We start from the raw sequence: 13308 nt of genomic DNA, 5'->3' as shown, positions 1-13308 counted from the left end.
GGGGGGGCCTGCCCCTGCCTGTGGCAGGGAGAGGAGCTGCTGGGAGCGAGGAGCTGCTGGGGGTGGACAGGCTGGCACCCAAGCCACCCAGGGGAGATGAAGTGAGATGGCTCTTATGGAGGTAGGGCCTGTAGGCAACATTTACCCCAAGAAGGGACACTATTTGTTTTTGTAATGCAGCTTTCTTGTGGTTTTGTTTTGTTTGAACGTGATACTGGAGGACCAGATTGCAGCTACAGGGGTGGAGGAGGCCATGAACAAGGAGGGCTAGAAGCTAGTTCTAAACTAGAGAGGTGGAGACTGGTGTGGTGAGATTGGAGCTGTAGGAGGGGGTGCCGCCAAGGCGGGGCCAGTACCTGGGAACTGAGGTCTTAAACAGGAGACCAAGGCTGAGTACAGCTGAGAGGAAAAGGGGGCCTCAGCTGTCACAGCTGTGGCTCTGACAAGTGCTTCGAAGCCTATGGGAACACTCCTTTAAAGGGGAACTACCAGAGGGAGAGCACAGGCCCCAGTAGGGGAGCTGGCTTGGCTGGACAAGCTAGGTGACCTTTGAGCTTACTCCTGGCCACAGGGACTGCTTCCCTTAGCAACAAACAGAATGACATCAAAGGCATGGCAGACAAGAGATTGGAGGTAGGGCTGGGATGGGGGAGCCAGCAGATGGACTGAACTACAGAGGGGAGAACCAGGTGCTGGGGTGGCAGCCCCCAAAAAGTACCATGCTGCTATACTTGCATATTACTATATTCATTGTACTATCGGACTATAATTCATTGTTTTACCAAGTGCTGTGGGCCAACCTGGCATAGGAGGTTTATTACAGTATGTAAAGTTTACTTTGCTAAAAGATATCAGGGTAAACATTTAAAACAAAGATGGGCCCAAACTAAAAGTGCTCTCATCTCTCTAGGGGTGCAGGCTGGTTCTTATCTGTCAACTCTGGGAGAGTTCTGACCTGATTTAGAGTTATCCTTAAAAGAAAATGATTTCTGCAGTGATTGGTGATTGAAATCTGTTATCAACAACAGGAATAGAAGTGTTCAAGGTTTAAATGAAAAAATATACCCCTAAAAGGGGACTCTTTCGGCGTTAATAAGTTCCAACTGAGATATCACGTGTGTTACCATCTGGTGCAATGTACCAGGGCCTAGGGCTGTATTGGGGAGTCAGTGTCCTTACCCTGTGATATGGTTTCTGCTGATGGTGACTGAACCACCTGAGGCTCCTAAACATCAGCAGATCTGAAAATGTTAAGGACTTCATTAGGTTAGATGGTTAAACTAAGAATAGTATTGAATTCAGGGAAATAACTCTGCAGCCACAACAAAAATCACATTCTGGATTTTAAGGGAGAGGCCAGACAAATTTTCTCTAGCCAAAGTGGCTGCAGCCATGACAAAAAAGTAGAAAGAATGAAGGCCTTTAGGACTACTTTCTTCTGATGATTGATACATATTAGTGGTATAGCTAGGGATGTAAATTTGGGTGGACCTCAAGTTAAGATGATGTACACTGGCCCCAAGTACAATGTCATAGCAAATCATTTATACTGCAAATGATTTAAAACAGGCTCAGATTTGTGCTGGTTTGGGTGATAGTTTAATAACTGTGGCCCACCTGCCTTTTCATTCTTGAAGTGCATGTAGTGGTGTAGTACCGACCAACTAAATGAGAAACAGTAATACTAGTGGCGTAGCACTGTACTATTAGTACTACTAGTGGTGTAGTATCAACTGACTAAATGAGAAGTAGTACTACTAATTAGGGCTGTGTGAAATAGACCCTATTCGATTTGGATTCGGATTAGGCCCAAATCAGGGACAGAAATTCGATCCTTTGTTTTGGATCACTGTCCCTGATTTGATTTGGCTGAATCTGAATCTGAAGATTCAATGCTGATTTGGTGAATCAGTGATTCAGACACAGGCACAGCTTTAAACGTTTTTTTCTACATACCTTGAGGTAGCAGTGAGGCTCACGATCGCTGTGATGCTGGGTCAGATGCTGCATCCCACAGGAACATGGGCGGCTCTCAGTGTGCTCAGCAGCAAACCTGGAAGTGGACCGGAAGTACTTCTGGTCCACTTCCGGGGCTGCCAGGGAGTGTGCTGGGGGCCCCCCCCATGCCCCTTCAGCTCAATGATTGACTGCAGGGAAACCCCAGACCCAGGAGGCACCAGTCGCTGAGCCAAAGGCGGCATGGGGGGCCCTCCTGCATGCTCCCTGGTGGACCAGGAAGTGCTTCTGGTCCACTACTGGGTCTGCTGCTGAACACACTGGGGAGCCCCCCATGCTTCTGTGGAATGTTGCATCTGCCCCAGCACTGCAGCATTCAGAGCCCCCTGTTACCTACAGGTATGTAGAAAAAACTCTTAAAGCTGTGTCTATGTCCAAATCAATTCGGAGGGTTATGAATCGATTTGGAGAGATTAAAGGGTCCTCTGATTTGATTCAGATTTGGAGATGATAATAATAATAATAATAATAATAATAATAATATAAAGATAAGACTACCACTGCAAAAACAGAGTTAACATGCTCTTTGCTATAATCTCTGCATCTGTCTCTCTCTGAATTTCTGAAATGCCTATCAGTATAATATGCAAGCTCTGCTAGGAAGGTGAACACTGACAACTAAATTATGTTACAATTTGCCATAGTAAGCAGGTATACAAATTATCCTATTATCTATTAGGTAATCAAACAGAGATGTTTGTGATCTATTGATCACATGAATGGATCCAGTTTGCTTACTGTACCTAGATTTGTAGAAACCTACTTGGTGTCAGTCATTTTACAGTATCTAGATCACATCTTGGGGAGACTTACTGTAGCAAAGAGGTTGGCTTCTGATGGGTCAGAATTAAATCTGTATAAGTTCTGCAAGATACTTTAACTTTCAGTAGCTTTGAACAAAGTGCTCATCCTAATCTTTAAATGGCACTTTTATACATTATAAAGTATCTTAAATGCCACTTCTTAATATGTCCAAATCCAGTGTTTTCCTTCCTCTTGATATATGAAACTACACAATGGGATACTTACTATTGGGCAGAGTCATTAAGCTGATATTCTCGGGACCGGTTGAAGCATTCCTGGATTCCAGAATCTGCCCAGAGTCTCATCATAGCTGACAACAGCTCTGGAGAGAAGGGCTCTGTGTCCTCCATCCGACTTACCACGTCACAGACCATCTTAGCATCAGCCTAGAAGGGAAAGAAGCAACTGGTCATATTTGGAAGCAGAGAATTGTTCTCTTCCTGAGAATTCAAGATAGTTCATAAATTCATCTGGTAAAAAACTACATTCATTTTCCAAATATTGAAATGTTTTTTCTCAGGTGTTCTAAATAAATAAACAATTCCATGTCAGCAAGGCTGAAATGCTTCATTTCAGCATCTTTGAAACAAAAATATTTTTGCTTTTTATTTCAAAATGGCATTTTACATTTTGCATTTCACCTAAATTAAAAAAGAAGCGGTAAACATAGGGTTAGAGGACCTGAAAACAGAATAATTCGATTTAGGTGACCAACACTTGATTTTTTCTCCTTTTTTTCCCACCAAACAACTGAAAATGTACTTGTCTTCTGTCTTCCTAAACCAGCCTTGTGCCCCAAGTTATTCTGTTCAGCCACAGAACCAACAGTCTATTATTTCCCTGGCTCTGCTTCTGAGCCTACTGTCTGGACTTCGGTGTTCAGATGATATCTGGTATCATATCAGATGAATGGGGGACAGGTAACAGGAGATCACCAAAGTGAATGCTTTTACTCACACCGGACTTCATAAGACAACATTTCGGAGTCATGCAAGATTCTGCCCCACTCCCATGGTTGCACTGGGTATGGCAGCTGAGATGTTAGTCTGCTGTATGCCAAGTAGATTGGAAACCACTTCCCTAAGAAAGCCCTTGTTCACTTGTTTCTGCTTGTGTCCAGTGCATAATGCTGCTGTTCTTTTTTCTAAAGCTGTCCAGGGTATCTTAGCTTGTATTCTATAACAAGTGCCTGTAATCATTAGTTTACAACAAGAAGAGGACACAACAACTATAGTTCTTCATTAACTTGTATTTTTGCCCCTTTGATTGTGTAGGTTTGTACATCCCTGCTCAAATGTCTGATCTGATCTCTCTGCCAACTGCACCGTTCAAAAAGATTGCTGAACCAACATCTCCTACCTAGAGTGCCCTGAAACTGGCTAGGCTCACTGTCAAACTCAATCAGCTGCATGCTTCTAAACCGCAGGTGCAGACTGACGTCAGTTCACTAATTGACAACAACCTTCTCATCTGCCAGAAGATCCAGCATTAAGACAGACTTTATACAGCATGAAATGGTGAAGACAAGATATAGGGGATTTTTACAGGGATTTTAGAGCTTTTCTCAGCTAGCTCACCTGTTCAAATCCAACCTAGGTCAGCAGCAACTGGAGGTCATTGCCCTCCACTGACTATTTTGGCCTATATCTAGTCCTCAGGCAACAAATGTGACCACTACAGCAGCTAACATTGTATTTGGCAGTATCTTCAGAGGTGCTGAAGGCTAGAAACATACAGAGACGAACATAATTGTCCCCTGGACAAACACTGCAATTCAGAAGCACTCTCTAACACATTTTATCCAGCACCACCAAAAAAGTAAATACTAGGGGTGTGCGAAGCGGGCCCTATTCGATTCGGATTTGGATTCAGCCCAAATCAGGGACAGTGATTCGATTTGTTGATTCAAATCTCTGTCCCTGATTCGATTTGGCCAAATCTGAATCTGAAGATTCAATGCTGATTCAGAGAATCAGCGATTCAGATATAGACACAGCTTTAAATGTTTTTTCTACATTGAAAATTGAATTGAATTGGGGACCGAAGCTTCACACAGCCCTGGTAAATACAAAGCTGCAACAGAGTACTAGGATCTGGTGGAGTCAGGATGTTTCTAGTGAGGCTGTCAGGGGGTATGTTAATATATAAGATACTCTTCACTTGGCTCCACAAACTGGAATCTGTTTGCTGAGCAGTCCATAGGGCAGCAGTTCCCCATCTTTTTCAATGGCCACACACACCACTTTCAATGATCCAACCACTATAACTGAATTTCAGTGGGCCTCACTCTTCAGGTGCCAAGAATCCATTTGGGCTTGTGACCTGTTGTTTGGGAACTGCTGCATACTGTTGGATTTCGCTTAGAGGAGAAGCACCCCATATGACTGACTATAAAAGAAAGAGAAGGTTCCCGTACCACTTGTTTTGTTATGGCTATTGTGTGCTATACAGGGATGGTTGGCAGCTCATCATGGACAATATTTTCCTAGAAGTATGAATAAAAGTTAATTGATGCTAGCTGAGTTGAACATGAAAAAGAGGAAGAGAACAAAAAAACTGCATGGTTCCAAGATCCCTATTTGTCAATTTGCAGTCCCTTGCTCATACACTAATTCCAGCAGGGGTTCCCCATTATCCAGTTTCATGGATTTGTCTCTGTTCATGTAATAACAGGTAAATTTCTTTTTTCATTTTCTAAAGAAAAATGATTAGAAGGAAATTTGTGTTCTCGAAAGTGAGAGGGTAGCAATCCTTGCTAGAGTCCTGCATGCAGTAAAAATCTTGGAAACTACTGCCAATGCACTTCACTCTCCATCAGCAGCTCCTGGCTTAATTATGGATTGATATATAAGTTCACCTGCCACTGTTATCTAGCCTCTGTTCCAGTTGGCTGGCTTTGCCAGTACTTCTCAACCCTACCCTATCATAGTCCTTCTACCTGCCACAGTTCTGAGTGTCTTACAAGGACTGAATGCTAATGATGCTGGGTATTAAAGTCACTAGGGAATTTAGCCAGAATTGGGTCTCATTTACACTAGAGCAAATATGGAGTATTTTCATTCACTTCAGCAGAATGTTCTATTTGTGTAGGCTGGGTTAGCAAGTAAAGCCTAGAATCTGAAGCTTCTCAGATTCAGCTTCTCAGATTCCAGAGAGAAGCTTCTCTAGTTCAGCTTCTCTCTGGAAGCAGAACTAGTGAATACAGTCTCCCAGTGGACCACATGAGTTCTCTACTGTGGTTACATCTCTATTCTCTTAAAGTTTGGCACTGAGAGGAATTTTCTGCATTTAGAAAACATCTGTTTCAGTCATGCAGCTTTATGTGGATGATTTGGGATGAACAAGTGAATCTTACATGCATTTTACTCCTGAACAGGCAATCAGAATAAGGCATCACTCAAACAAGGCAAAAGAGATATTTAAGTGGTTAATAGGCTTTCTGCTTGGCTTTTGCATCATGGGATAAATGTGAATGGGTCAAGTTTCAGTCCACTGTGCTGAAAACTACTTGCCCTTGTTCAGCTGAAAGACATTTTGGGACATTTTTCTTTTGTTGTCTAGATTCCTGAATGCTTCTGTACTGAAACACAAACACTGCAGACTCTCTTCCACTCTTGTGAGAGCTCATACAGTGTGGGATTGCTGAGAAAGCGGTTCATAATGATTTTACAATTAATTTCTCAATGTGGTCTCTGGCCTTGGTGTACCTCATGAGTTACCTTGGATTGTAACATGCTGTCTCAAGTGGTTAGGTTTGTCCCAGGGAAAGGTTTCAGTACAGGCGTGGGCAAAATATGGCCCATGGGCCAGATCCAGCCTAACAGGCCATTGTATCCGGCTTGCAGGGCTCCTAAAAAATTTAGTAGATTAATATTTATTTGCTCCTGGCTTCCTATTAAAGATGACAGAAGCCAGGGGCAACAGGACCCAGGGACCCAGGGGCAACAGGATCCAGGGAGAGCCGGCAGGACTGAGCAGCCCAGCCCTGCTCCACCTGCAGCCACTTCCCTGCCTTCCTGTCCCTGCACTGCTCCAGCACCATGTGGCCCCGGGCTGCATTGCCAGACTGGGGAGCGTGGTCCGTACTGGTACCCTGGGATCAGGAGCCAGAGGGGTGTATGTGCGTAGGCAGGAGCAGAGGGTGCATGTGTGTGTGTGTTTGTGTGTGTGTGTAGGCAGAGGGTGTGCATGTGTGTGTAGGCAGGGGCAGAGGGTGTGTTCATAGGATGAGTCCCACACGCATACCCCACCATAAACATGTACCCACAACTCCCCTTGCATTTTCATACATGCAGACCCCCACCCCCCACCCCCTCACACATGCCAGTCACCCTCCCTTCACACACATCCCCCACAAACCCCATACCCACCCACACTCCACATATTCACATGCTCCCTCACCCCCCCACACCTATCCACCCCCACAGACACATCCATGCCCTGCCCCACATACCCACACACCCACAGCCCCCACAAATTTATACCCACCCCCACAACATACAAGAATAAGGCTTTATTTAAGCTACTGTGCAATCACCTCTATGAACACTACACAAACACATGTAAATCAGGACAAAAATATTTTTTGAAATCAAATTAATGAATGTTGTGTTTTCTTTTAGAATATAACTTGGTGTTTTCTTGATTCTGAGATGGCAAAACCCCTTGCTGAAATAAGTACTTCTGGGGGCAAGGGGAGGGACTTCTGGCAGCAAAGGTCAGGGGTTAGGGGTTGGGACTTCTGGTCACAAGATGGAGACCAGGGGGTGGGGCACCTGTCAAGGGGCAGGGCTACCTATGTGACCCTCGACAGCTTGCCTAAACTCGGTAAGCGGCCCTCTGCCCAAAATAATTGCCCGCCCCTGCTCCAGTGCATCAACTTGTATTTGGTTATTCCTGTCAGAGCTGCTGCATTAATTGAGCATCAGACAGCAGCATCTGTGGCAGTTGGTGGGGAAGGATAACAAGATAAGGCACCTTGCAGTCAGTGATAAAGTGAGGCAAGTTACTACAGAAAATTGGTAGGAGTGGCAAGATAGCAGGGGAAAGCATGGAGTCCTCAGGGTAGCTTGCCTATTAGCAGGTGAGGGGGAAGATCCTCAGAAAAACTATTGACTTCAGAAAGATAAATACATGCCAGGAAAATTTAAGCCCTCTGAATCCAAATCTGTCCCTGAAACTTCCATGGAATTCCTTTCACTAGCTACATCCAGATGAGCAGGGGCATGCACTTGCAGCAGCAAAAATAATAGCGCCTCAAATTTATGGTGCTACTTTGAGCTGCAGCGCACGCCCCTGCACATGCTCTGTGTTGAAGAACAAATTGTCCTCGTTCCGGCAAACTGCCTTTTCCGAGCTCCTCCTGGCTCCCGGCATTTAGAGCAGCTGGGGCACAAATGAAATAGTAAAGATGCCCTAGCTGGCAGCCAGAGAGTCTCCCTGGAGGACCAAGTCTCAATTTGTTCTGGTGCACACACTATTGTAGTGTGCGCCATGCCACCTTCTTTCCACTTTCTTCATGCCACTTTCTTTCTGGAAATCCCAGGAGCAAATTTTGTCCCCACACTGCAAATTTGCAGCATGGAGTAGATTTCAATGTTCACTGCATGCAGTTTGTGCCACCACAAAGAGATCTTTTGTATCGCAATCTGCACACTGCTGCTTGTCTGGATGCAGCCTCTGTGTACAAATATTGCCTGATTTAATCCATTGAAGTCAAGAAATTCCAAATTCTGCCTTTGTCTCATTTGCTACCCTCACATCTACCAGGTTTACAGTGCAAGTTCTGCAGGGTAAACTATGCAGGTACAGCTGAATGAAGGAAAAGCCTCTCAAGGAATGCATGGCTGCATTTATAACCCTGCTGAGTCTTGTGTGTAGTGGGGGTTCTTTGGCAGTTGTGCTGGCATCATCTAAGTGGTAATGGGGCTCAAACCTGTTTGACTCTCCTATAGACATGACAACAGAAATGAAGTTTTGAGCCTTGGCAGCATTGGAAGAAGGATAGAACTGAGTGTATGCTTTGATGTTCCCATTTCCCGCTACCTCTACACCAAAATGGATTAAGATTTCTTACTGTTTCTATCACTAGTTCAAATTGAGGATGCAAAGGAAGAAAAGAGCACTCGATACCTCACTATATAGCAATTGCAGTTCCAGAAGGGAAACTGCATTTTTTCCTCCTCTTGTGAAGTTCTGTGCAGCTTTTAAATTAGTGCTGACAGGTAAGTGTCAATAATGCATGCTAATATCCTACGGACTCTGCAAACAAATACTTCACGCAAGCCTCAAGCAGTACTTACTAGCAATGGAGCTACAAATTACCTCAGCATTATTATTATGATTTGTATTGAAGGAATGCACAGGGGCCCCTGTCATATACTAACTGTTACGGTCATTCCAACATAGAAGAATAGTACAAAGTATTATTATCGGTCATTACATCACCCGTGACAGAGATGACATTGCCAAAAACAATCTTATACAATTCTGTTCCTGATGATAAAAATGCAATTTTGATATTTAAGGTGGCCAGAGGAAATGATAGCCACTTTTTGAGTATGGTCAATCTGCCTCCAGCTGCCTCCCACCAGCTTCCTAGTTACTTCTTCCATTGCTCTTCAGTATGTGACCTTAGTACATAAAGGTTAAGATTCTGCTTTATCCTGCATCTATAGCAGAGATTTGCAACCAGGGGAACCTGGGGTGCTGTGAGATCTTATAAGGGTGTTGCAAGATATGAGGAGATAAGTGTAGGCTCATGCTTGTCCTTGCCTGGTTGTTGTTCTGCCCTGACTACCTGGCTCCTCTGCAAGGCTGTAAGCACTGTAATAAATATATTCATTTTTGAAATGGCATCCTGCTCAATTCACAACATTTGGAGTGATATCTAGGGTCAAAGGTGGAGTACCTCAAGTCTGAAAAGATTGAGAACCCCAGGATCTTCCCCATCCCTTGCGCATCTGTAGAGATGGGGGTGGGGGAGGGGGAGGTGGGGAAGAGTTATATTGACTTATCATATCTATGTAAGGACTTGGCAAAACTACTCGGATTACAAGTGTGGAGAGGGAAAGGACAGTCTTTGGCAGGCTCTACAAGTATGGTTCATTAGTAAGATTCTGATGTCTCCTAGAGATCTCACAGGATCAAAGTGCTTCCATAGTGCTCTGTAATGCTGAGCCGTTCCTGAAAATCATCATTGCAAGACTTAATGAACTCAACACTCAAACTGCTGAAAACCTCAGTACATGAAGATAATGTTCTGAAGATGTAAGTTATCGAAGAGTTTAGCATTCAAAGAATGGTGTTAATGTCTTCAGCAGTTGACATCTTCAGCACATAAAGACTTTCTGGAGACATCAATACATACAATGTAATGGGTTGAATTCTTTATGAATTAAGGACTTTATGAATGAGGTCTTTCTCCCAAGTTATATAAAATGTGTATTTGGTGTCTGGAAACATTTCTATCTCTGTGGACCATCTCCACCAATTCCAAAAACAGTGTTGATGGCTTACATCCCAATGGCAGAACAAATGGAGACTCTTGCAAATTCAGTTCATTTCAGTAGTTGTTTTGTATTTCTACCCAGGAGGTCTTGATTCCAGTGAATATTCATAAATCATCAGTGTTATTTTCCTGCAGCATGGAGAGTATGTAATTCTCCCCCTGTCTTCACACATACTAACTAATACAAAACCTACTAATAGCCAGTCCATCCTGGATGGTGATTTTGTTAGATCTCATGACTCATGCATGGATGATGCTTAGAAGAGGAAGTATAATGGCTATACAAGTGATACTAGTGATCAGCTGATCCTTATTTTCCTCAGTGTCCCATTAGTAAGTAGTACAAGTGATACAACGTATAAAGTCCTGGCTACCTCTGATCTTTAAGGGTTCCCAGAAAACTCCCAGAGGAAGGATGCTACCACTTGTCACTAACCAAACTCCAACTTGGGTAATTAGATTATATTATGTCTAACTAACCTAGCTTTCTAGTTGCTTCAATGGGGCATAATATTCTACCCTTAAATGTTGTTCAGTGCTGTTGAGTGTTTTCAATCAGCTGCCATGTTTCAATACCAGGGGTGCAGGCATTTCAGAAGTAGGCACAAAGTGATTCTGATTCTTTTCTATCAGTTTGAAACATGATCTGAGATCCTTCTACATCCTTCCAAAATTTGGACTGAATATTAGGAAGAACTTGCTGATAAGGAAAAACCTGATGATGACACAGAGAGACTGTAGCTTCTCCATTCTTGAAAGTTTTTAAGAGCAGGTTAGACGGACTTGGCTGGGGTGATTTAGTCAAGAATGATACCGCTTTGAACAGGGGGATGGACTAAATGACTTCATGAGGTCCCTTCCAATTCTACTATTCTATGATTCTACATGACAGATACCTCCCAGGTGTAAGTCATAACTGTGATGTCAAACCACATTTAAAATACCACAGTCCATCAAAACAGGGCCCAAGACCCAGTCCTTCCCAGCTTTTAGTAATGTGTATTGAAGTAGGAGCTGCAGGTAGCAAAATAAAAAGGTATAAAAATAGTTCATACTTTCCTGCGTGAACTGCTGCTTCCAAAGAATCTTAGTTTAAATTGGTACAGAAGTAGCAAGCAATTTTTTTTTCTAAAAAAGCCCTCTGCCAAAAGGGCATGGGGCCATCCATCAATATCTACATTTGTTAGCTAACTTAACAAGCAATTAATGATCCAAGAAGGAAGGCACCCCCTTCTTTTCTCACTCGCTAGGATGTGGCTCAAACTGTGAATGACCTTCACAGCTCCAGCCCCCTCTGAGCCCAGCAGGTAGATTTTTAAATACTGTCTGATTGACTTTTCTTCTCACGCCACCCCCAGGCCTGGTTCTCCAGCTTTTCCTGAGGTGATGGGATTTAAGCCTCCCGCCATGCTCATCTGCACTGAGGCAAGCAATTAAATAAAACAAGACAAAAAACTCAAAGCAGCTCCCATCCCACTGGGGCTGTATTTAATAAATATCATGGTGGTATTTTCCTCAGGAGCTAAAAATATATGATGAGCACCCATGGGACTGTTGGAGCACAGATTGGTGTAGCATTTTTTTCCCCTATTCTCTGAAAGAACCGTCTCCCAGCTGCTCCATCACTGAGCCAAGGGCAGAAGGAAAGGGAACTGGTCAATGCTCTCCTGACAGTCTGCTCAGCTCACCAGACCTCCTGGCTTCTTTTTGCTGCTCCTTGGAGATTGCTGCAACTGCTTTTTGTTGGGGGAGGTGAGCAGGTTTGAAAAATGCAAAATTTCATCCTGTATTTTCTTAAATGTGAAGTGAAATGGTGAAAGATGCCAGATTCATGGCCCAGGAGATTAAAGTCCCTTAATTTTCCTTCCTATGGGACAAGCAGCACAAAAGAGGTAATATAAGCTTCTTCTCTCTTCAACCCATCCTTATTACAGTTGCAGAAAGGACAAAAGGGGAAAGTTGATGCCTCTGATTTTGCTCAGAAAACCAACAATGAAGCCAGTTGTTATGACTTTTGTCTGTTTACTAGTCCTCTATGTCTGACAGTTCGTGGGGACTGCACTGTCAGTAATTAGTAATACTGGAGTAACTATTTTGTTTGTTCTGTCATTCACACATCTAACTAGCTTCTTTCTGAGTACTTGGCAACTAAGCCTGATAGTGGTTAGAAAAGGGTGGAGTGGAGAACAGCAGCCTAGCTGCTCTAGGAATAAAATGGCTTAATCAGAGGTAGCCTAGGAAGAAGAAAGGCTCATGACGTGAACTCCCCTTAACCTATTTTTTACCTACAATGTGCAATATTAGTGACATATTTTACTCTGACAGAAATAATTTCAACTAGGAGAAAGATCTCAATCTCCTAACAACATAAAACCTCCCAACAGGCTCCATTATGGATATGTTCTGAAGGAATCTTTGCATTGATTGTTATGGGAATTGGAATAGGTCTTATATGTATATAATATTTCTGCCCAGAAAAGAATTACATTCATATGCCCTAAAATGCTTTGTGGGCACATCTGCACACACAATTAATGCAAATCAATAAACAATGGTGCATATTGCACCAAAGTTTATTGCTCCCAGGTGCCACATTTGAATGTGCATCCAGGACCACAGCACATTGAGCCAGGTTGGAGAGTGTGGTGGGCATGTTTGTTATTACCCTGAAATAAAATAGTTTTCTGATAGCATACTGTTAGGTTAACAATAATTTAGATTATTAAGAATTATTAGCCTTACAGCTAAATACAAGGCATGACCTGTGGCCTAGCAATGTTGCTGACCACAAGGCAGAATGATAGCTAAGCCTTTGCTTATGTTAAGTAATCATTTTAACTGTGTTAACCATTTTCTGAGTAAAATGCATCAAGTGAATCTGTGTCTGTGTGCTGTAAAATCAGCTACAGCAAGGAACAAGATAAGACAAAGAAGCCATTGTTTTAAGTACAGTGATCGTGTCCTTAAGAAGTATCTAC

The 13308-nt window shown here is 43.2% G+C and overlaps 1 protein-coding gene across 1 annotated transcript in view; it reads right to left on the bottom strand.

Annotated features, from left to right (window-relative positions):
- The window catches only part of GNAO1 (G protein subunit alpha o1), a 204675-nt gene that overhangs the window by 70208 nt on the left and 121159 nt on the right, over positions 1–13308 (bottom strand). The window contains exon 3 of the mRNA XM_014523006.2: positions 3046–3206. Within this exon, the coding sequence (XP_014378492.1) occupies positions 3046–3206 (161 nt within the window). The remainder of the gene's footprint in view (positions 1–3045; positions 3207–13308) is intronic.

This window comes from Alligator sinensis, unplaced genomic scaffold, assembly GCF_000455745.1.
Source record: "Alligator sinensis unplaced genomic scaffold, ASM45574v1 scaffold260_1, whole genome shotgun sequence".
Taxonomy (NCBI): Eukaryota; Metazoa; Chordata; order Crocodylia; family Alligatoridae; genus Alligator; species Alligator sinensis.
This window is presented reverse-complemented; position numbering and strand designations above follow the sequence as displayed.